The sequence below is a fragment of the Scophthalmus maximus genome, chromosome 3 (genome assembly GCF_022379125.1).
Source record: "Scophthalmus maximus strain ysfricsl-2021 chromosome 3, ASM2237912v1, whole genome shotgun sequence".
In the NCBI taxonomy this organism is placed as follows: domain Eukaryota; kingdom Metazoa; phylum Chordata; class Actinopteri; order Pleuronectiformes; family Scophthalmidae; genus Scophthalmus; species Scophthalmus maximus.
In genome coordinates, this window is record NC_061517.1 from 2,195,622 (window position 1) to 2,219,003 (window position 23,382).

Genomic DNA, 23,382 nt, shown 5'->3' on the forward strand with positions numbered 1-23,382 from the left:
CACAATAGGCCTCTGTGTGCACGGACCCGCGGAATGCTGCGAGATGGCAGGGCAGTGGGATAGCTGCACGGTGAGGATGGGGGTTGGTGGGCGAGGAAGGGTGTGGAAGGCCGGAGGAGGAGGAGGGGTGTTGGTTTGAGGGTAGGAAGGTAGGAAGGCAGTGACGGAAGGAGGGTGGTGATGTGTGTGGGGGGGGGGGGCGGCTCGATCTTTCAACGACTGTACGGGTGCACAGAGGCTCCAGGGGTCTAGAGGGTGTCCAGGTTTCGGCACAGTGACACACACCAGCTCCGGTGGCAGGAGGGAAGTCAGCAGCCCCCCACCTGGGGCAGAGGAGTCCTGAGGGCTGACGGAGGGATTCACAATGTGCAGATGACTCGGTGGTGATCAACCACACGTGGACGGAAAAGACGATGGTGGACAAAACACTCATGAGGGGAACAAAGCTTTGCATTTGAATGTGCAAAACTTTTATTTCTAATGCAACTCAAGCAGTAGCTTTTTTTATGAATAAAATAAAGGAACAACTTTCGCTATCTTGTCTTTGGACAGAAAACCTAAAGATCGGCCTGAAGAGCCATGTTGTTACCATAAACCAAAAGAGTTCACCCTCTTTCTTGTGGTCGCCCGATTATTGGAGCCGATATTCGACATTTTCATGATTATCAGTATCGGCCATTTTTCAAGCCGATTTGCCGATGAGACAATTTCATTTTACAATGCGTCTACTTTGTCTCTGATGCAGCCGCAGTCACGACTCTGTGGACTGTATCAAAGTCCCGTCCATGTTTTTTTTGATTGTTCAACTTCATAATTCTGCTGCTGATACAGTTGCTCCCTGAGTTCAGGTCCAGTTGATTGAAAGGTTCCGTGAATTAAATATGTGCTTTAAGACGTTTCAACAAAGTTTTGTGTTAAAGAGTTTATTAGAGTTATTCTAAAATTGTGCGTCTTTTGACACTGCAGACAAATATCTGTTAATCCGTCTCTTAGATTAGAAATAATCTGTTATGGTATCGGCGCGGAAAAAAAAGCCATATGGGTCGACCCCTACTCTGAACACGAGGCCAGCTTCGGACGTCCCAGACTCAGTTGTCACCTCAGCCTCAGACTTTCTCTCGTGGACTACGTCGTCCTGACCTGAGCCTTTAGACGTTCGTTGATGTGTAGCGTGCGTCTCAGAGATAACAGGTGTAACCTAATAATGGGGTTTATTGGTTTGAATATGGCTTATGAGGTTATTAACATTAGAACACAAGAAAGCCTAGATTTCCACCAGGGTCTGAGCAATCCCCACACCTGCAATGCTGGATCCAGATCCAGAAACTAAATTGACCCTGTTACCATGGCCGATACCAATCTGTCCATAACTTTAACTTTTTGAATAATCCTGCAAACAAACAGACAAACAGACGAACCAAATCTATCTCATGACCTCTGAACATCTGAGACTCGCGGTGCGCGGACAAAACAAAACATCACGTGGGTGGTTTTAGGAAAAATGATCGACTCGATTTTTCACCATTTTATGAGATTTTATGAACCGAACAACTGATCGATACATCGAGAAAATAACCGACAGATGAATCGATATTGAAAAGTGTTTTGTCTCTTCTGTCCAACACGTGGTCGCCTGAGTAGAATGAGATTTTAGAGAAAGAAAAACATGTATCAGTCCTGTGATAACGGAATGGAGGATAAAGAATGTGACTCTGTTCTTTAAACAGTTTTTACAACAAATACAATTATTTGACTCTGCTCATTATCACATAATCACCCACAATGGATTCAACTTTGAATATGGTGTGATTTTTAAAATCATTCTTCATCCTATAGCTCCACAGGTCAACATCTCTGTTTGTTTAAATAATCCCAGACCGTAATAATTTTGCATTTCAGCAGCTTTCCTCTCTTCAGTCTAGAGCTGCAACTAACCATTGTTTTCATTATCGATTAATCTGACGATTATTTTTCTCGATTAATCGATCAGTTGTTTGGGCCAGAAAATGTCATGAAATGGTGAAAAATGCCGATCGTGTTTCTCAAACCGTTTTGTTTTGTTCACGCACCAAAGATATTCAGTTCACTGTCACAGAGGAGCAAAGAAACCAGAACATATTCATATCTAAGAAGCTGAAATCAGAGAATTTTGACATTTTTTTCTCCATTAAATCTCCTTGAACCGGTTAATGGATTATCAAAATAGTTGGCGATTAATTTAGTCGTCGATTACTAATCCATTAACTGTTGCAGCTCTACTTCAGCCCCTCAAAACCTGGCTGTCCAGAGTGGCCTCTGAGCCAGAGCCTCACGCAGGACCCTCCAGATGACTGAGCCTGAATCAAAGCACCAGCGCCGGTATGTTTCTTTTCCTGTGTGAGGTGGAGGTGGACGGGAGGTGGGGGGGGGGGGGAGGTTAAGTTTGTGCAGGAGAGAAGCGAGAGGGTGGGAGGGGAGGGAGTCGGGGGGGGGGTTCTCACACAAGATGGAGGGATGAAGGGACAAAGGTGGCATTCATTGGCCCAGGAATGGAAAACATTTTTTCTCCTGAAAAACAGAGGAGCTACAAATGGCGGAGAGGCCACGGGTTACAGCGTTGGTCCGCTTCGGAGAAGTCGCATAGGAGACCGGCAGAGCCCGAGAGGCCTGCAGACGTTCCGGTCGTGAAGATAATATCATGCCATGGTGTAGAGTTAGGTCTCGTCACGTATCCAGGATTTTAGCAACGCCGAGGTCCACGTTTTTTATTAATTCGCATTTTAAGCCTTGTTCAGGGTGACGTTCGTGTCACTGGCCTCTGCTGACGCCCGGAGAATTCTAACGTGACTTGATCATACAATTAACCAGCGAACCAGCCACATGAGGTGACGTTACAGTCACTCAAGTGAAACTGACTAATATTTCGTCAACAGTCGACGCAGGGCCGTAGGATCCACCGTTGAGGACACCGTGGTCCGGGCCTCGGTATAATTCACCCCCCCCCCCCCCCCCCCCCCCCCCCCCCCAAAAAAAAGGTGATTTAACTGCCCAAAATAAACTTGTACAACGCCAATATACACGACTTGTTCCTCTGTCCAATCGTCATCACCGTCATTGCTTGTGTGTGGCTGGTGGGTGACTGAGTATAGAGGTGAAATGGATTCTCTGGGGGGACACCGGGGTTCCGGACCTCGGTGTCCTCAACGGTGGATACGGCCCTGCCCGGAAGGTGATACTACGCAATGTAAATGTTTAGCATGTGTGCTGTGAACGATGGGGCGTCAGGATCTGTGATCATGTCCCCAACGGTTTAATCAGGGGGTCGACCGATTGCCGGCGCAGATATTCAACATTTTTATGTTTATCGGTATTGCCGATAAGACACTTTCATTATAAAATGTGCTACTTTGTCTCTGATGCAGCCGCAGTCACGACTCTCTGGACTTCATCAATGTCCCGCCCATGTTCGTTTGTTCGTTCGGCTTCATGATAAAGCTGCTGATGTGAAGTAAACATCTGCTTTCAGGCATTTCAACAAAGTTTGGTGTTAAGAGACGTGTAAGACTTTTGTCACTTTTTTTATAATACAAATATCGGTTATCGTTCTTTGAATTAGTAATAATCTGTATTGGTATCGGCCGTGGGTCGGTATCGGTCGACCCCTATAGTTTAAACTACCTTCGTCCCAACTGGCCTGAAAAAGAGGAGGAGGGGAAATGGACAAATAGCTCAAAAAGTAGATAAATAGCAAGAAAAAAAAAATCCTCTGGGCTTCTTCACAGTCGACCATTGTGTTCCTGAGGAGTAAAACTGTTGGTGGTGCTCAACACGCAGCATCTCATACGACATCAAAGACAGGAAGCCGGACAAAAAAAAAATAATAATCACAAATTATTCAATACAGTGTGTTTGAAGCACCAGGACACCCCCCAGGCCCCAGCCCCCAGGCCCCAGCCCCCAGGCCCCACCCCCCAGGCCCCAGCCCCCAGCCCCCAGGCCCCACCCCCCAGGCCCCAGCCCCCAGGCCCCAGCCCCCAGGCACCAGCCCCCAGGCCCCACCCCCCAGGCCCCAGCCCCCAGCCCCCAGGCCCCACCCCCCAGGCCCCAGCCCCCAGCCCCAGGTGGAGGACGGGTCTCGGACTCACGACTGTGATGTGTCCTGTGGACGAGCAGCAGAGTCAGAGGGTCCTGGAGAGAGTGCGCCACCTAGAGGACAAGACGGGGATGTTTCGGTGTGTGTGAGTGCGGGGAACTCACCAGGGGGCGTCGCCGTCCCACCGCAGCAGAACATTAACAAAACTCATTTTAATCACTGGTACAAGTTCAGATGAAATCAGATTGATGACGAGACCAAACTTTCAACATAAACATCGACGGCACAGAAAGACAAAAAAATACTCTCGTCATAATAACTGATGTCGTTCTTTTCAATCTCATCCATAAAAAGTATTTTACAAAACAACAGACTTAAACTTATACACGAAAAACCTTGAGGAGGAAAAATCTGCAACAATATTAGTTTTCAAAAAAAGTATTCAAATGAATACTCATTGACAAGTACAAGATTGAGCAGCTCAGATTTATTGTAGCATGTAATGTAGAAAAATACTGGGATTTAATTTCTTAGTAGTCACATTACATTCATTTTTGCTGGAGGCAGGTTACTGTAGCATGACCACTGCAGGGAATCGGACCCTGAACCCTTCTGTACCCAAAGTCAGCGGTGTGACCCGCTGAGCCGAACAGATAACAAAATCAACACAACTTAAATATCACTCGGCACGTTCAAACCGTTTTCATTACATTTGTTTTCTTTGTACATGTTCTTAAATTGAAAACGAAAAGTCAAATCGTTCACTCCACATACAGAAATACATAATTCATGAAAAGATACAAAACATCTACAGTAGGACTTGTTAATTCCAGGAATTGTCTGATTTCTAGGATTTTTTTTCTTTTCTCAGACTCTCTTGATCACTACTGTCATTTATTTTTTATCAGTGCTGTCTGCAGACACCATTCATTTGTTTCTTTTTTTTCTTTCTTCTCTGACAGATAACAGACGCTGGGGTCTGTTGACCCCGTGTGAGTGTCACAGTGTCACAGCCCCGCCCCCCCACCACCCCCCCGGCCGAGTCACAGCCTGCACATGATCCCGAGTGTCTGTGTGAGACAGAAGCGGTAGCAGCTACTGGAGCCCAGAGGACCGACAGGGGGAATTGAATTATAAACAATTTCCTTCCTTCCATCCTCATCGCAATGCATTGGCTGAAAAGTCTGAGAGCGGCGAACCCGGGAATCTTGCAGCTGTTCAAAAGTGCAGGGGCGGTCTCGTCGGGCAGAGTCGGAGCGGACAGCGCTGTGTTGTCCCGGACGCAGCAACCTGTTCCCGTGGCCTGCCGGGCCGCGGCGTCGGCCCACGGCCGGCGAGCCGTCCATCAGCAGAGCGGCCCGGACGTGGACCAGGGACACGCCAAGTAGGTCACCGTCAGTCAATTATTGTGTTTCATAATTTCTCCTTATATCAGAACAATACAGAGAAACGTGTCGTCATTTATGAGGAAAATTACTTATTCTAAGGGTATTTCTGAATATAGGCTTAGTTTAGTTATTTGTTATTTATCAAGACATGTTTGTCATTAAATAAATGGCCGATTGTTTGATGCAAAACAATTATTTTTATTATGTGACCTACAATATAAAACAGGTCAAGCAGAAAATAAGAAAAGCAAATATTTGCAGCAGTCAGAAGTGTTCAAAGTTTTATTACTGTAATAGATTTAAGAGTGATTGAGGTAGAGCTCCACATATTATTTTTTACATTTTTCAACTCTTGTTAAAAGAAAAAAGCAAGAAAGAATAAAGTTTTGTTTAAAAATTCAAATTTCCAAAAACTGGTTCGTAGCTTTTAGATGTCTGACAAAACAAACATCCCGTTTCACAGGAACAGCTGATGCTGGTGTTTACCTACAACTTAGAACCGGTCGAGACGTTGACACAAGCGTTTTCCCCTTGGAACACGTGAACCGGCTCAGATCTAAAGAGTTTGATGTGTTTCTTTGTCTCGTAGCAGGAGCAGGTTGATGTCCAGCATAGAGGACCTGCTCTTCTACACCATCACTGACGGCAAGGAGACGATCCCCCTCTCCCAGTTCATATCTGTGAGTCGACAGCACCACACACTGTCGCACAGTCATCAGAACACAACACACACACACACACACATACACACACACACACTGTCTCCTGCTGCAGCACTTGTGTTGTGTTTCCAAACTTGGAATTCAGTTAAATAAAACTCAAGGTAGTGAAACGGGAGCCGACGACAGGAATTCCGAGCTTCTCCGGCTCGACGTACAGTAAGGTCAAGTTTAAAAGGCGTCAAGAGAAACCATGTGATGTAATCGTGTGGCGGGGGGGGGGTGTGGCCCCCCGAGGGCTGAGGTAAACAACGTGCGAGAGAGTCGCACGTTGAGAGTCCGATCGCTAAAGCGTTTACAATTTACGTAACGTGAATTATGTTTGTTAGATATGTGTTTGGTTGTATTTGTTTTCCTTTTACTTGTAGTTATTTATGATAAAGTTTATGGTTAAACTTAAATTTCAAGCCTCACTCAGATTTCTTTGTCATTAAGGTTTGATAACGACATCTGACGAATCATTGATAACATATATATATATATATATATGTATCCGTATCAGAAATCTTGTACTACCTAATATCGATATCGGCATCCGCCCCCAAACATTCATATCGGTCGGTTTCTTTTTAACACACGTACGTTTTAATTATGTCTGTGCTTTAATTACAAATAATATCTTTTGACGTTTCTTTATATTTAATTTAAACAACAGAAGCCAAGGTTCACTCAGCAGATTGTAAGGTACAACAGAGGTCCTTGCACACACACACACACACACACACACACACGCTGTGCCACAGATATTTATACTTTTATCGTCTGGTGCGTCGGTACAGTTTTTCAGACGACGATCAGAACAGCGACTGGGCCGTTTCCTGTTATTCTCTGATCACTAACGAGCTGCTGAAAAACCATCCGATCCTCATACAACCTTTTAGTCTCCTATAATATAAAAACCAAAACCTAACAAGGCGGACGTGGAACATCTGTCGACGTCGGTGGCCATGGCGACTGATCTTCCGGATGACGAGATGTGTTTGAACAGTGGAGGCGAACGGTGAAAGTGTCGGCCGCATTCGCTGCGCGTCAACAATATCAATCACTGACTTGTCACTTGAGTTGATATGCTTCCGGACGCACATGTAAGAAAATGACACGTCAATTCAGAAGGTTGAGGAAACAAACTCAAGAGCTTCTCCGACACCAACACATTTCAATTTCTCATCTGAGTTTTTCATTTTGGAAAAGTATCAAATGGAGATGCTGATATTAGCAAGTGAGCTTAGAAAATTATGAATTGTCCTGTATCTGAAATGTCAGACAGTAGTAAACTTTACTTGTTTACTTCATTCTTCGGAGGATTAATAACTCTCAACCTTCAAGAAGAATTTCCTCTGAGTCCTTTAAATTGATTGTGTTTTCAGTCAAGAGCTGTCAAGACATTCAGTTTATCATTATACAAAACCAATAGTTCCAGTGTCTTCACGAGTATTAATCAATGATTAATTAGACTGACACGTGTTTTTAAGATGCAGATCATCATTCGTCATCATTATATATGTGTACGGGTATTGTCTATCATTCATCTCAGGCTTGATAACAATTGACAGCAATGAAACTTATTTACGGCATTGACAATTTTCCTAAGGTCAAAGTTCTGTGCTTTACTTCTAAACTTTATCATTATTTACGTATCTGAAATCCCAGAAAAAAATGGAGCTCTCTCTCTCTCTCGGAGAGCATGTTATGGCTTCGTCAATCAGCTGTTTACATTCTTCAGAACTCTCGCCCACACATTCAAACACATTGGGTTACTCGTTGCGCTCCCATTGGCCGAGCCTCACGGGCCTCCTCCCCTGTGCTGTGACGCCGTCCTTATCCGAGCCACTTTCAAAGAAATGCTTCTTCAATATCCTTTCTGTGCAACAGCCGCGGCATATTCCATAAACTACTTCTCGTTCGTAAAAAAACGTTGCTTCTAATTTAAAGCTTTTTCAACATTAATGCTTTGGCACAGAGACATTTTATCACTGCCTTTCACATCTCGTTTAAAGCTGCAATCTCACGCATCCACGCGGCTCGAACACTGTCATCGTCTCCGTCTATGCGTGTATACGTTTGCGTTGCACTTGAATCATTCTGAGGTGGCGCTTTTCATCTACAGTATGTGTGTGTGTTTACCATTAATCTCTTCTGTGGACCGACGATTTCTCATACGTACACATTCGCTGCGTGCACATTCATGAGAAACAACATAGGCCTTCATCGCGGACAACATAAAACTGTCCGTGATGAATAGTGCTGCTGCATCAAAAAGGTCTCCGCTTTTAACACTAAATGCATAAATGAGCTCTTATACAAACTCAAAAACTCTGAAAAACCTCGGTTTTACGCCAGTGGGCAGCGTGTGTAAGCGCTGCGGGCACACCTGAGGTTTCTGAAACACACCGGGGCCAATGACCTCTGTCCAGGATCTTCACGAAAAGAACAAACGTTAATCAAAAGACAGAGTCGGGGGCTCACTCATTCGGTGTCTAAGACTATGACACAGAACGGTACAGTGTCCAGATGTCTTCACCGTAATCTAAGACTACGGCGCTCAGAGACAGTCAAAGATAAAATGGCCTTGCACAGTGCACCGAGAACAGTTCCTCACACGGTGGAGGGGGACAATTCTTTGAAAAATGATATCAGGTGGAACGTTTCGTCTGCGTCTGTCTTGTGATGACCACCACGTTTCTCACCAAACAGAAGAAACCTTCTCACGTACTCAGCTGAAGGTTAAGACTCTAATATTAGCGCAGCAGGAGCTCCACGAGCCACGACTTCCTCGTTTCCTCGCCCCTTGAGCGCCCGCCCCCCCCCCCCCCCCACACACACACACACACACACACACACCATGTGCGCGGGGGGGGTCGCGCACATGGTGTCACCAAAATAGATGCACGTGGTCCGTAGACGGTCAACTGCCGACGCGTGAATGTTCCCGATCCGGAGCCTTTGATTCGTCTGCACGTCACATGAAACACTGATCACGTCTGATGACGGCCTCTTGTCGTCCGCTGCCTCCTCCGTCCCTCGACCTCCTGTGCGTTGGTTTGCTCGAAACCTGTCCTCCTTTGCTTTTCCTCCGCAGGCTTTAAGGAAGACGGGCTTGTTGACGTCCGACCCTCGGCTGCGCGACTGCGTCCAACAGATGCGACAGCACTCGCGTGACTCGGTCGGCCCCGTCATGATGGACAAGAAGCTCTTCAGGAGGTGAGGGGAATAAAGACGACTTCAACTTTAAACTGTATATGAAAAGCACAACACCTTCTGTTTTGTTATTCTCAGATAAACACTGGCCTCATATCACTGCTGCACAGTTCTTGTTTTCTATATTTTTTACCAATTATTTCTTACCAACAAATTAATCTGAGGCTGTTCTCAGAACCAGGTGTCCCAAAATATACCCCCTCCCCAGACTGTACCCGGGGTGAAAGGCCAGATTACACACACACAGACACACACACACACACACAGACACACAGAGACACACAGAGACACACATACACACACACACACGGCCAGATTACACACACACACAGACACACACACACAGACACACACACACACACACACACACACACACACACACACACCAGCCCTATGAGAGCCAGTGGTCTGGCTAAGCTTCTAAATCATAATTGAAATGAACCTCCTGACCCCTGACCCTCGAATCAGACGGCTCTGCGATCGACTTTTTGATTATTTATGAAAAACACAAGGAGGAATAATCTGGACAGGAGAAATATAGAAAAATATGAAGGAAACAAAAAACATTGAAATACAGACTTATTTATGAGGAGAAGAAAAAAAACCAAGGGGGTTATAATCTGGACTAGAGGTGTGTGTGTGTGTGTGTGTGTGTGTGTGTGTGTGTGTGTGTGTGTGTGTGTGTGTGTGTGTGTGTGTGTGTGTGTGTGTGTGTGTGTGTGTGTGTGTGTGTGTGTGTGTGTGTGTGTGTGTGTGTGTGTGTGTGTGTGTGCCACCTGTGACTCGTCATTAGATTGACGATACTTTTTTTGCTGTGGTTATGAGGTCGTATTAGGTCATCGATATTTGAGTCCGAGAGACCGAGAGAGACTGAGACAGGTGCACACATTCACACACTCACGCCCTGTCTCTCTCTCTCTCTCCCTCACACACACACACACACACTCACACACACACTGAGGGTCTCTGAGGCTGTTAATGAAAGGGCATCGGTTACAGTAGTTGACTCAACAGATCCCGGAGCTTCTTGCTGCCTGATGCATCGTTTCCTAAATGACGAGTGTAATTCACCCAGAGTCTGAGTGACTTCACCACGTTCCACTGCTGCGACATTTGTGATATCGTCCACTGCCGAAGACACACTCAAGAGCTCACTATAAATATACCACTAAAAATAGAGAGAGAGGGAGAGCTATCTTTTCTTTTCTTTCCTTTTCTTTTTTTTTTTTTTTTATTATTTAAGGAAATGACCCATATGAATAATTCACTCTCTCACCACTCTCCTCTGCTCGTGTCCCAAAACCTCACGCTCCAGTAGCGTCTCCGTGGACGAGTTCTGACCGGCTGAGGCAGAATATTTCTTTCCTTGAGAGCAAAACGCCACCGATCGATAACAGCAAAGGAAATAACTGATGACGGAGTATTTCAAATTCTGCTGATGTGAGCAGGTTTCGCCTGTTTACACTTTCAGCACCTGACGCTCACTTTGACGCCAACGCGATGACATAAAAATGATGAGTTGAGAGTTTTAATTTCATAAAGAACATTTATTCTGAGTAGAGAGTTCTGGGGACAGTCTCAGAGATATCGAGTCAATGAAGCTTTTCTGACAAAGTAAATGGACGATATTGCTCTATCTAAAAAAAATGCTGTTGAGCAATAAATGCAACGTGTAATCTCAGGGCATCACAGGGCGAATGACACAAATTGTTCATTTTCACTTTTAATGGAAGAAATTAACCATTGCATCAGTCTTTCTTCAGATGTTAATGCTTCATTAACTTAAGATAAAGAAACATTTGACGTACATTACTGAGTCAGTCCCTCTGGCAGATCGTCGAGCGTCTTTTTTCTATTCCTGATCCAGGAACGTCCGGCTCACTCTCCACTTCACTTCAGCTCCTGAGATATTTTTATTCCGTCGGGTTCACACACACACGAACACACACACATACACACACACACACACACACACACACACACACACACACACACACACACACACACACAGACAGACGGATCGTCAGTGACGTTCAACTCCAGAAGCTTGTTTCTCTTCAAGTTGTTCATGGAGGATTATGAGTTTTCATTCGGATTGTTGACGTGGTTGTAGAACTCTGCCTCGTTTCAGTTCCTATGACTGTTTGATATAAGACTGACTCGTGATAAAAGAGGCGTTTGGTGGACAAACCTTTTGCAACACACTTCCTGTTAATTATTATTATTATTATTTATTTTTAGCCTTTCGCAGAAGCATCAGTATCGGCATTGATGTTAGTCGATATGCGCCGATATAAAAACTTTAATTCTACAGAACCGTTAGTTCAATTTTACATAGAGAAATATGTGTTTAATATCAATTAAATGTTAATTCAAGTTCTTCATATGTTTTGTTTTATTTCTGTTTTCTTTTTTATAGTTATTTAAAATAAAAATTATGGTTAAACAGTATCTCATATTAAGATTTTACTACATTTTTAACTTTTTTTTGGCATTTCAAAAAATGTATCAGTTGATATATCTATAGTGGAATTTACTCCACAATATTGTTATTAGCATCATCCCCCAAACATCTATATTGGTTGGGCGCTAATATATATATATATATATCCTGTGTATGTGTATATATATATTTCATATCTCGCCTCGTGTCTCCTCCTGTAGGTGTGTGGCCAACAACATCATGCTGCTCACGAAGGCGTTCAAGAAAAAGTTCATCATCCCCAACTTCGATGAGTTCACGCAGCAGATTAACAGGATGTACGACAGCGCACAGCAGCAGGAGGGAGGCCAGGTAAGTGACGCCCATGCGCACGCACACACACACACACACACACACACACACACACACACACACACACACACACACACAGATTCATCGCAGTACACATCTTCTTGCAGGTTGCCGATTACATTCCTCAGCTGGCGAAGTTCAGCGCCGACCTCTGGGGCGTGTCTCTGTGCACCATCGACGGACAGAGGTGCAGTAACGTCCTCGGCTCACCGCGTTGTTTCTCACTGCACTGTACCTGTTCCTCACTAACCAAAACCTCCATTCCGTGTTCCACCGTGCAGATACTCGGTGGGCGACACCAAGGTTCCCTTCTGTCTGCAGTCGTGCGTGAAGCCCCTGGAGTACGCCATCGCCGTGCACGAGCTGGGCAGCGAGCACGTCCACCACTTTGTGGGCAAAGAACCCAGCGGCTTCAAATTCAACAAACTGTCTCTGAACGAAGAAGGTGAGCGATTCGGAGTCAGATGTCCTTCTCTGCACGAGAACAAAGGCACTTTCTCCCTCAGTATGTTAGTGGGGAAAATCTGGTTCTTGATCTATATTACCAACAGTTTCTGGTACAGTAGTCGGCAACGGAGCAAAGGGAATAAAGAACAAACCGCTCAAAGCCCGATTGTGAACCGTCTCATCACCTGCACCTGACCCGCTGTTAAATAGTATCAGGACAGAAGACTGAGGAACAGCTTTTGCCCCAGAGCCCCCCGACACACACACACACACACACACACACACACACACACACACACACACACACACACACACACACACCACCCTCCCGTAGCTGCTGAGGACTAAAGCCACTTTGTTTTATCCGCCCTCCCCTCCCCACGTTGCTGCTAATGCACTGAGCGCTTCACAGCTCCTGTTTGCACCATCACATGTTGTTGTATATCTTTGTATATCGTGTCTTGTGTCTTATACTTTAGCCACTGAGGAGTTTGCAGCATCTGTTCTCCAGCCTCTCAGCGGTTTATTGCTCGTGTGTGGTCAGGGAACTCATCCACAGTAACGTACTGTGACCGTCCCTTTCTTTTCTCGTGCAGATAAACCACACAACCCGATGGTGAACGCCGGAGCGATCGTCATCAGCTCTTTGATCAAGGTAAAACCTTACGGCTCGTCGGTCGGCGCCGACCGCTTCGGGTTGACTGTCGTTGATCATGAGTACGACTTCTTTGCGTCTTCAAGCGTAACGATGAAACGGCGCTTTCGTTGGGGACCTTTTTTCATTGGCTACAACTGGGCAGAAGCAGGAAGGTGTGCAGAAAAAGAAAAGATGTTAATGTTGTGCACCAAACGTGTAAACTTTAAGCTGTTAGAGATCATTTTCTCTGTAGTTTAGTTGTACACATTTCAGCCATCGAATCGCGTCACACTTGTTGCTACCCTCATTTGTCTGACGTGTGTCGGCAACAAAATCCCAATGCCACTATTCGCAATTTCTGTGAAGACAGTTGCTCTTGTCTGGTGAATCAGGACTCAGACAGTCTGAGTGGTAAAAAGAAAAGACACCTGTAAAGGCTTCTCAGTGTGAAGATATTAATCGTGGCTCTGTTGGCCACCGCGAACTCACCACCGGACTGAGGTCAAGCCCAGCGAGGTGCCACAGAATGTGAATCTGCTGCTGACGCTCTAATATCTGCAATCGAAAAATAATAACAGAAAACAAACGGACTCCTGACGTCAGCAGCAGCTGTCGTTCTGTATATCTAATCGCTCATCTGCTCGATGGTCACTCGAAGATCACCGCAGTTGGACTCTGGTCACCGCCGACCAACTGACCAGCCGTCACACTTATCTGAGAGCTTTGGCCTCATTGTTAAACAGGTTTGTGTGTGTCTTGTTTGGGGAGAGGGCCCTCAACTCATCAAACCAATGTCCCCAGCTCCCATTTATTAAACTCTCTATTTATTTACTGCACCTCATCTGTAAAGTGCAATCATATCTATTGCTGCATATATAAATATGTTCATTAAAGATACAATTTCACTAACATGCGCAAACATAATACCTCATACGGGCCACTTCTTGCTCTCTTTTTAACTTACTCAGTTAACTTTTTAAACTTAAATCGTAACTTATATTTTAAGTGCTTGCTTGTTTTGTTGTTGCGCTTTTTGGATTTGAATTTAATCTTTAGGGAGTACCGACGCAATTTCATTGTGATACCATCAGACAGTAGTGCGATGACCATAAAGCCTCGTGTGTGTGTGTGTGTGTGTGTGTGTGTGTGTGTGTGTGTGTGTGTGTGTGTGTGTGTGTGTGTGTGTGTGTGTGTGTGTGTGTGTGTGTGTGTGTGTGTGTGTGTGTGTGTGTGTGTGTGTGTGTGTGTGTGTGTGTGTGTCCTATATGGAGCCTCAGGCCTCTTATCACATGTAGGTCAGGTTCAGCGGCGAGGGGAAAGGACTGTGTGTTTGGGGCCTGACATCAGGGGGCGTTCGCGTGCCTCTGGCCAATGACAGCCCTCAGAGTAGAAGGTGTGCTTGTGTGTCATCGCAGAAGGAGGCGAGCACAGAGGGGAGAGCACAAGTGACCGTAATTACCTGGAAAGACTTCAAAAGGTTTGTTATTGTGCCATGAGGTTTATCCTCAGGTCATCCCTCCGACGGCACAGTAATGTTTGACAGCATCTTTACTCCTTCATGGTAACTCACTCTGCTGCCTGGTTACGATCCCCTTCGGGAAATTCAAGCGTGAACGGGCCCCAGGCCGCAGCGAGCACATTGCCACGAAATGCATCACGCGCACACATCACGCCTGAACGCCCACACGAGTGTGGACCCAACACGCCCCCGTCAAAGTTCTCAAACGCTGCCCCCTGCAGGGACGCACCGTCTCTTCACGCGCTCAATGTTTCCCCTTCTGTCCACAGCCTCACTCAAACAAAGCCGAGAGGTTCGACCATGTAAGTAAACGCTTTTTGAATTTCCACTCGTTGCTTCGATGTGCCCTTGTCCACTGAATCATTTTGTCAATACGACGATATCGTAGGTGATGGAGTTCGTGAAGACCATGGCCGGCGCCGAGTACGTGGGCTTCAGCAACGCAACGTGAGTACGGCACCACGGGAAAATCAACGCTGCTCGGGAAATTCAGCTTTTTCATACTGTCCCCTTTTTTGTTGTTGTTGTTTTTTTGCAGTTTCCAGTCAGAGAGGGAGACCGGTGATAGGAATTATGCAATTGGTTATTACCTCAAGGAGAAAAAGGTGAGGATTTTATTGCAATCACTAGTGTAAATTGAAAAGGCTCAATCTGCGCTGACTCTGATTGTGAGCTGTTCTCCTTCGCAGTGCTTTCCTGACAACGCAGATATGACTGCAGCCCTCGACTTCTATTTTCAGGTGAGACATCGCTTCCCACAACCACTAGTTTGAAAGTTTTGGATTCAAAAACAGATTATAGCTGTTCTAGAAGATTTGATATTGTGGCCATAGTGGGATGCACTTGGTCAGCAGAAAACACTCAGAGATGTTGTGACACTCAAAACATGATTGATCGTTTCATTAGCAAAGTGGGCCATGAAAACATTCCACCCTCCACCGCCACCACCTGTTTACACGAGGCAGGTCCGGTCCAAATTCTAGGCACTGTTGCTGTGACAGGCACGTCTGCCAACCCAACTACCCAACAATCATTTACATGGTCACAGTCGGCAGGATCACATTTCCCCTCATTACCGTGGTTGAGATGAACGTGAACTGATGCTCCTGACCTGTATCTGCAGGCTCTCGTGCATTACACTGTTGCCATATGACCGGTTGATTGGTTGATTCTTTATGATAAGCTCAGCTAATCAGCAGCTAGCTGCAGCGTCATGTTCACAGAACAGATGTGGGCGTGGCATCGACCTTCTTGTCTCTCATCTTCATAAAACAAACAAGCATATCACATTCAAAAGTTCACATTCTTTTATTTTTCCTTTGACAGTTGTGCTCCATCGAGGTGACCTGTGAGTCAGGAAGCGTCATGGCCGCCACCCTGGCAAATGGCGGCATTTGCCCAATCACAGACGAGCGTGTGCTCAGCGCCGAAGCAGTTCGCAACACCTTGAGTCTCATGCATTCCTGCGGCATGTACGACTTCTCGGGACAGTTCGCTTTCCACGTGAGTAATCGAATAATCCAACAATCTGTAGTAACAAAGTGGTGCCAATGCAGAAGTGCCTGAAACCTGTATTATCTCGAATGACCAGCAGAGGGCGACTCAACTGGTTGGTAAAAGAAGTGCTGAAAAGCTTAAGGTTCAATCTCTAGTTTGAAGTCTTCTTCAGGATGATGTTCATTTTGTACATTATGGTCCCATTTACAGTCAAATAGACCATAAAGCCCCGTATGTATTTGGGCGTGGATACACTGTGATTGACAGCTAGTACCGTCCAATAGGTGTAGGTTGCAGGTGTTGGTGGACATTCAATGGATAAGCTCTCCGTCTGGCCACGCCCCCTGCTCCTCCAAATACGGTTACTTCTGGTGTTGAAAAAAACCCAATATGGCGCTGGCCAAAATCCTAAAGTTGAAACTTCAAAATGGCTGCTCACAAACCAGTGGGTGACGTCATGTTGCCACTTTGGTTTAAGGAGCATTGTTGGTCTGTCATGAGAATTTTTTAATTCGTCACTCCTTCTGCTCGTTCCTCTGGTCTAGGTGGGCTTGCCTGCTAAATCTGGCGTTTCAGGCGCCGTGCTGCTGGTGGTCCCCAACGTCATGGGGATGATGTGTTGGTCGCCATCGTTGGACCGGCTCGGAAACAGTGTTCGTGGAATTCACTTCTGTCAGGTGTGCGGTCGCCATCGCAGCTGCATTTCATTTTTATCTTTGTCTAATTAGTCTGCATCTTCAAATGTCAAACATTCCACCTCATTCGACTTTTACTTCACCAGGACCTGGTGTCGTACTTCAACTTCCACAACTACGACAACCTGAGACACTTCACCAAGAAACACGACCCCCGAAGAAGTTCGGACGACGATCCGGTAAGTTCAGCGACACGAAATGTTCGATTCTTAGTTTCAAAATTTTTTATTTTTATTAAATTATTAAATCCTATTTTTAGGATTTTTATATTAAAAAAATGATTAATAATCAGTTCACACAATGATGTTTTCCTTTTGATCCGTCAGAACAAGTTGGTGGTGAAACTGATGTTTGCGGCGTACAGCGGTGACACCTCCTCACTCAGGAGGTAAAGAAGCGACCCTCTGATCACGGTGGACAACAGTTCAGGCGATGAAGTCTTGAAGGAATAATTTGACATTCTTGGAAATACACACAACTTTCCAGCTCAGAGTTGATTGAAGGAGCAGAGTGTAGGATTTAGTGACACCTGGTGGTGAGGTTGCAGGTAGCAGCCAATTTAATATCCCATCCAGGTGTGTGGGGAAGTTAAGCTAAGATGCAAAAAGAGTGAATGTTTGGTTTGTCCACTCTGGGCTACTGTAGAAACATGGCAGTTTGATATGGCCGACCAACTTCCGCTCAAACATAAAATAATGATTCTATGATTCAGGCGATTACACACTGATGATAACATCAATATTGTATTAGATATCTGCCAATCTAAGGACTGGAATCAGGGGAAACTAAGCTAACCAGGATCTGTATACAGATAAACTGACTAATTTACACATTTTTTTTTGTTCAGTACTACTTAAAGCTACAGTGTGTAATACTTAGAAGAACTTATTCACAGAAATGTAATATATTGTCCATAACTATGTGTTCATATATCTATAATGTCCTGCAACAAAGAACCAATGTTTTTTCGTCAACTTTGAATGAGCTGAATATATTTACATGAGGTGGAACTGACACTGCATGTATGTCGCCAACCTGAAATGGAATCAGCGGTGCGCCACCATAAAGTGTCCCTGTCGGTCGCTCTTTGTCGTCTCCGACTGTAGTTCACCTCTCTCTGCCTGTTCCCTCCAGATTTGCCCTTTCAGCCATGAATATGGAGCAGAGGGACTACGACTCTCGCACGGCGCTGCATGTCGCTGCAGCTGAAGGTGACTCTTCTTTACTCGTTCATTTGTTCTCTAATAATCTCCACTTAGATATTATTCAACAAAGAACGAACGAAATATGGCATTAACATTATTACAATGTTTTAGCTTGGTTCAGGAGTATTCCCTATTCTTGCTTTAAAGCTACATTGTGTAATATTTGGAAGAAATCCTTCACAGAAATTGAATATATTGTCCATAACTATGTGTTCATATATGTATAATCAACTCTGAATGAGTGTAATATAGTTCCATGAGGTGGACCCGACCTCCGTGTGAGTCTCCATGTTTTTACGTGGTGTTGAATACGGTTGTTAAACTAAACGGTCCAGAATACGTCGCGTTAGTGTTGAATTTTCAGATCCTGTCGCTTGCTCAGTGGGTTGCGTTTTGCTACTTTACAACCAGATGCCGCCAGAAAAGTACAAACATTACACACTGGGGCTTTAATGTTTTCTTCCCTTTTTCTTTTCTTCAGGTCATGTGGAAGCTGTAATTTTCCTGACTGAAATATGTAAAGTAAATCCCCACATGAAAGACAGGTAGGGAATTTAAACTAATTCATCTGATATATTAGAGTTAAAATGTGTCCCATCTCCACATTACTAACTACTAACTATATCAATCCATATTACACTGTGCCGTCCACCAGATGGGGGAACACGCCGCTCGACGACGCCATGCAGTTCGGCCACGACGTCGTCGTTTCCGTCTTGCAGGAGTACCAGCGGGCGTTCGCGGATGCGGACTCACCATGCGATGCGGAGGAGCAGAAGACCACGCTGGACACGCTGAAGAGCATCGTGTAATCCACAAAGGGATCATAAGGGGTTTGTAATGCAAAATCAGTTCATTCATTTATCATATGCACCTGAGAGATGGTTCTTTGGACTGTGGTGAAAAAGGATTCAACTCCTTCATAGTGTATTTTTTTGCAGACTAGGTTTGGTCACTAATATAATGTATCGCTAAAGCAGAATATATAACCGTTGTGTTGCTTGAAACATATTGATTTAGGTCATGATTTGGCACGGTGCAATATTGATGAACTGTTATTGGCCTTAGCTCCTGATTTATAAATACCACTGACATGTAAATATCAAAATACGTATTTTTTTAAAATATTCAACTTTATTTTTGCTTTATCGTTAATATATTCAATCAAGATATTTCATGCCCCCTGTGGCTTTTTAATTTTTCTACCTCAGCAGGTGATTCAGGCAGGTTCATTTCTTTTTCTTTCTTTCTGAATTACTCATATCATATAAAGGCATCTGTATGTCTCGTGCACATTTTGGTTTCTTTCGAGCACAAAATATATCATCAAATTAAACTTTGTGCTGTGATAGTGATACTTCCTGACATAAATATAAAAAAAATTAAACTGATGCACAAGTCATGTGCTTAAAACATTATTAACCAGTAGAAATTGTCTCAAATGAAAGCATTTTATTCACCGTTTTTATTTCATTAGAAATGATTCCTTTAACTCGACGTCAGCTGTAATCCTTCACTGTAAATATATGTATCTTTTTGCTGTAAGTAAAAAGAGGTTTGAAAAAAGTGGCAATACACAGTATGAACATGAGGCTGGAAAAGGTTGTGTGTCTGTAATGTCGGGAAAAGAAAACACATACAAAAGAATATAACCAACCACGCGTTGTTTTTCACATCAGAACTAATACTTGAGGTACAGTTCACACAAAAGCAGCTTCTGTGATATGATCCTGAGCCTGGATGACATGTGTCATGTACGTGCAATCGGAAAACATTCAGAGTCAGAGCTCTTCCCCCTTTTCTTTTTTTTCACATTTTGTAATACAGCAGTCTCAACCTAAAAGTGAATAATTTACAGTAAAAATAAATCTGACTTGGGTCATCATGATGTGGTAATTATTGTAGATTGATAAATGGAAAAAATGTAAAAATGTATTTATTTTAGCGTAAGCTTGGGTGAGGGGTCTGAATACTTTCCACACTGCACTTATATGAAACAACATTATGAAGAGCCGTGGTTATGAAACTGCTGGACCACAGAAAACGAACCATCACCCGTAGCAAGATATATCGCTTCTCCTTTCCTGTTTTTACGGTACAGTAATATCGTGACGAGTGTTGTCATTGGAGTCACGACCATCACAATCATATAGGCCGTCGCAGGACGTCCCTGCTTCACTTCAGGCCTTCGGGCTCCTGCAGGCCGGAGTGTGTGAGCAGCTCCCCGTCCCAGAGTCCGAACGCGGGGCAGAGAGGAGCCCTGAACGGAGCCTTGATGCTGTGCACGATCCTGGGCTTCTCCACGTCCACCAGCGCCAGGAGCCCCGCCTCATAGTCGAGCAGGATGCCGACGCGGTCCGCCTTGCCCACCTGCGTCACGGGAACCATCTTGTTGCCGGTCATGGCGAACCACTTGCGCCGCGCGTAGCCGAACACCCAGGAGGCGCCGTTGGTGCCCACGCAGTCGTCCCGGGACATGGACGCCTCGGCCACGCCCAGGCGGAACTCCTGGGACTTTTTGACCGTCACCTCCCAGTAGTGTCGTCCACCGCCGATCCTCTCGTCGCCGAGGACGACGGCCCAGTCGCGGAAGCGCTCCGGGTTGTCCTGCACCTTGCTGGGGTCCAGGCCCAGCATGCGGTAGATGATGCCAGTGTCTTTCTTGAACAGGTCCAGGCTGCTGTGGGCAGTTCTCTCATCGAGCCGGAACTGCACATCTACGGGGAATAAACAACACGAGAGAGAAATTTAAGATTACTTTGAGATTAATAACATACACTTCCCGACAAACAATGGAGTCGTCGTAAATTATTACTTCCACTTCTCCTTTACCTGCTGTGCAAAAAGAGAGTGAATCTAAAATATTTTTAAAATACCAACATTCTATTATTGAAGTTTAACTCAAGTTCTACTTATCAAAAGTAAAAGTACTCAGTATTTTACAACTGTAGCTGCTCAATCAGTTATTCTATCTACGTTGTACACACAGGACATTTTTACATTCAAAAACTATTTAAACAGGATTTTTAATATTGTAGATTTAACTTGTTTTCATTTCCATTTAGTCCTCTGAGATGATTCATGAGATAGGATATCGTGTTTTCAGGTTTTGGACTTTCTTTTAAATATGTAATCCTTGATAAATGAATCATATTAAACCATTTAACAGGATCAGAGGTGAAATAAATCACTAACAAGGCAAAATATCAATAATGTTGAGAACAAGTAGTTTATAGTTTTAACAGTGAATTAATGCACTTGTGTGACAGTAAGTAAAGCTGTTGGATAACTGCAGTGAAACGTGGCTGGATACGAGTACGAAGTGGCATCAAATGGAAAATACAAGTACTTCAAAAGTGTACTTCAAGTACTCCTTAAGTACTATTTTTCTCGATTAATCGATTAGTTGTTTCGTCCATAAAATGTCGATCGTGTTTCCCGAAACCCAGAAGATGATGTTTCTGTTTCGTCCACACACCAAAGATCTTCAGTTCACTGTCACAGAGGAGCAAAGAAACCAGGAAATATTCACTTGTAAGAAGCTGAGAATCAGAGAATCTTGACCTTTTTTTCCATAAAAACTTCTTGAACCGATTAAACGATTATCAAGATAGTTGGCGATTCATTTAGAAGTCGATCAGCTGTTGCGGCGCTAGCTGAAGATCAGCCGATATGAGCCTTTCACAGACATGTCGGTATCGGCGCTTTTGTCAACCGACATGAAATCTTTTATCGCGCAGAATAAACAATGCAGGGAGAAAAAAAAATTGCATTTATGTTTGCATTTATTGTTCGTTTTCTTAATTCAACTCTTATATTTGTTTTCTTTTTTATGGTTAAACTAAAAAATATCAAGCCTCAATGACATTTTTTGTCATATAGGTTTGATAACGTCATTTTAAGAATCATTGACGGATCATATATATGTATGTATATATATATATATACATACATATATACACACACGATACGTTGGCCGATATTTACCGGTATAAATATCGGCCAACGTATCGTATCGGAAATCTTGTAATCCCTAATATCGATATCGGCCCCAAAAATCCGCGTCGGTCGGTCTCTAATAGTTCATAATAGTTTGAGACAATAGAGTCGGAGACGCTGAACAACTCGAGGAAACTTGTTCGTTTCGAGTTTTGTCCAGAAGAGAAAAGAAGAATAAGAGAGATATTAGAGACTTTATTGTCTGACCTCTGAGCTGCGAACCTCTCCTCTCTTTCTTTTTTCTTGTTATTGTAACTTCGACAAGAAGGTTGTAAAAGTTTCACTCACTGTTTCCCGTCGCGGTGAACACGAAGCGTCTCCTCGCTGACAGACTGGCGGGCCCGGTGCGTCCGAGTCCGGCCGTCGGCGAGGAGGAGACGGTCCGTCCCGCCCGGTGACAGAGACGAGCTGCACGCAGGGCCGCCGCCATCTTTCTTTCCTCTGCCGCTGATCACGTGGTTCTGATTTCTTCTTGCTCGTCAACGGTGCGGCGGCGGCGGCGGCGGCGGCAGCGCGCTCTGGCGCCCCCAGCAGGCCTGGCGAGGAAATGACACAGCGCATCAGCACCACGGACAGCGCCACACGCAGCTGTCCCGGGCCGAGGGGATACTGTGGGGCCCAACATATCCAAGAACCAAGATAAGATGTCCACGGACACAACTCTAAATTAATATACAATCATAAAAAATGAGGCATTATTCAGAGCACATGCTGATGATTTCTATTAAATTACACACTGCAGCATATGAGCTGGGTCATAGATGATGTCCGGGTGTGAATGGAACCTTTTTTTTCTTCTCTCCCCGATTTTACAATTGTAAAGGTATAAAATCAAAACCACATAGAGATGATGTTCAGCATTTGGATGAACAACAAGTGATGAAGATCCTTACAAAGTTTGAAATCAGGTGTGGAAAACGCAAACCTTGACCTGTGTGTGGATTTCTGGTCTTTGCATTGTAGTTTTTTCGTCTCACCGACACCTTCCTTCCTTCCTCCCTATCTATCTATCTATATATCTACCTACCTATCTATCTATCTATCTTTATCTATATATCTACCTATCTATGTATATATCTACCTATATATCTATCTATCTATCAATCTATCTCTATATATGTACCTACCTACCTACCTACCTACCTATCTATCTATCTATATATCTACCTACCTATCTATCTATCTATCTTTATCTATATATATCTACCTATC

The 23,382-nt window shown here is 44.4% G+C and overlaps 2 protein-coding genes across 10 annotated transcripts in view; one reads left to right on the forward strand and one right to left on the reverse strand.

The window, feature by feature from the left end:
- LOC118316731 (glutaminase kidney isoform, mitochondrial) overlaps positions 1-20,056 on the forward strand; it is a 31,784-nt gene extending 11,728 nt beyond the window's left edge. For 7 of the 9 annotated variants that reach the window (XM_035644845.2, XM_035644844.2, XM_047330957.1 and 4 more), the window contains 19 exons: positions 2,254-2,358; positions 5,035-5,456; positions 6,050-6,140; positions 9,259-9,380; positions 12,042-12,171; positions 12,279-12,358; positions 12,453-12,616; positions 13,215-13,273; positions 15,044-15,076; positions 15,163-15,221; positions 15,313-15,379; positions 15,464-15,514; positions 16,101-16,277; positions 16,817-16,948; positions 17,053-17,145; positions 17,293-17,354; positions 18,101-18,177; positions 18,653-18,716; positions 18,827-20,056. In XM_035644845.2, the coding sequence (XP_035500738.1) occupies positions 5,239-5,456; positions 6,050-6,140; positions 9,259-9,380; positions 12,042-12,171; positions 12,279-12,358; positions 12,453-12,616; positions 13,215-13,273; positions 15,044-15,076; positions 15,163-15,221; positions 15,313-15,379; positions 15,464-15,514; positions 16,101-16,277; positions 16,817-16,948; positions 17,053-17,145; positions 17,293-17,354; positions 18,101-18,177; positions 18,653-18,716; positions 18,827-18,983 (1,836 nt within the window). In that variant the 5' untranslated portion in view covers positions 2,254-2,358; positions 5,035-5,238 and the 3' untranslated portion in view covers positions 18,984-20,056. Of the gene's footprint in view, positions 1-2,253; positions 2,359-5,034; positions 5,457-6,049; positions 6,141-9,258; positions 9,381-12,041; positions 12,172-12,278; positions 12,359-12,452; positions 12,617-13,214; positions 13,274-14,548; positions 14,733-15,043; positions 15,077-15,162; positions 15,222-15,312; positions 15,380-15,463; positions 15,515-16,100; positions 16,278-16,816; positions 16,949-17,052; positions 17,146-17,292; positions 17,355-18,100; positions 18,178-18,652; positions 18,717-18,826 lie in introns of those variants that run through there. The other 2 variants (XM_035644843.2, XM_035644849.2) reach the window with 2 other exon arrangements.
- spryd4 (SPRY domain containing 4) lies at positions 19,609-22,620 on the reverse strand. The gene is made up of 2 exons (XM_035644428.2): positions 22,459-22,620; positions 19,609-20,888 (listed from the first exon to the last, which is right to left on the reverse strand). The coding sequence occupies exons 1-2, from the start codon at positions 22,598-22,600 to the stop codon at positions 20,347-20,349; spliced, it is 684 nt and encodes a 227-aa protein (XP_035500321.2). The 5' UTR covers positions 22,601-22,620; the 3' UTR covers positions 19,609-20,346.
- Positions 22,621-23,382: the final 762 nt, after the last annotated feature.

Excerpts from the sequence above, each read along its gene's own strand:
- spryd4 (XM_035644428.2), bottom strand. The coding sequence starts at position 22,600 with ATGGCGGCGGCCCTGCGTGCAGCTCGTCTCTGTCACCGGGCGGGACGG. Across the intron at positions 20,889-22,458 it reads GTTCACCGCGACGGGAAACA|ATGTGCAGTTCCGGCTCGAT; the intron begins GTGAGTGAAACT and ends TATTCCCCGTAG.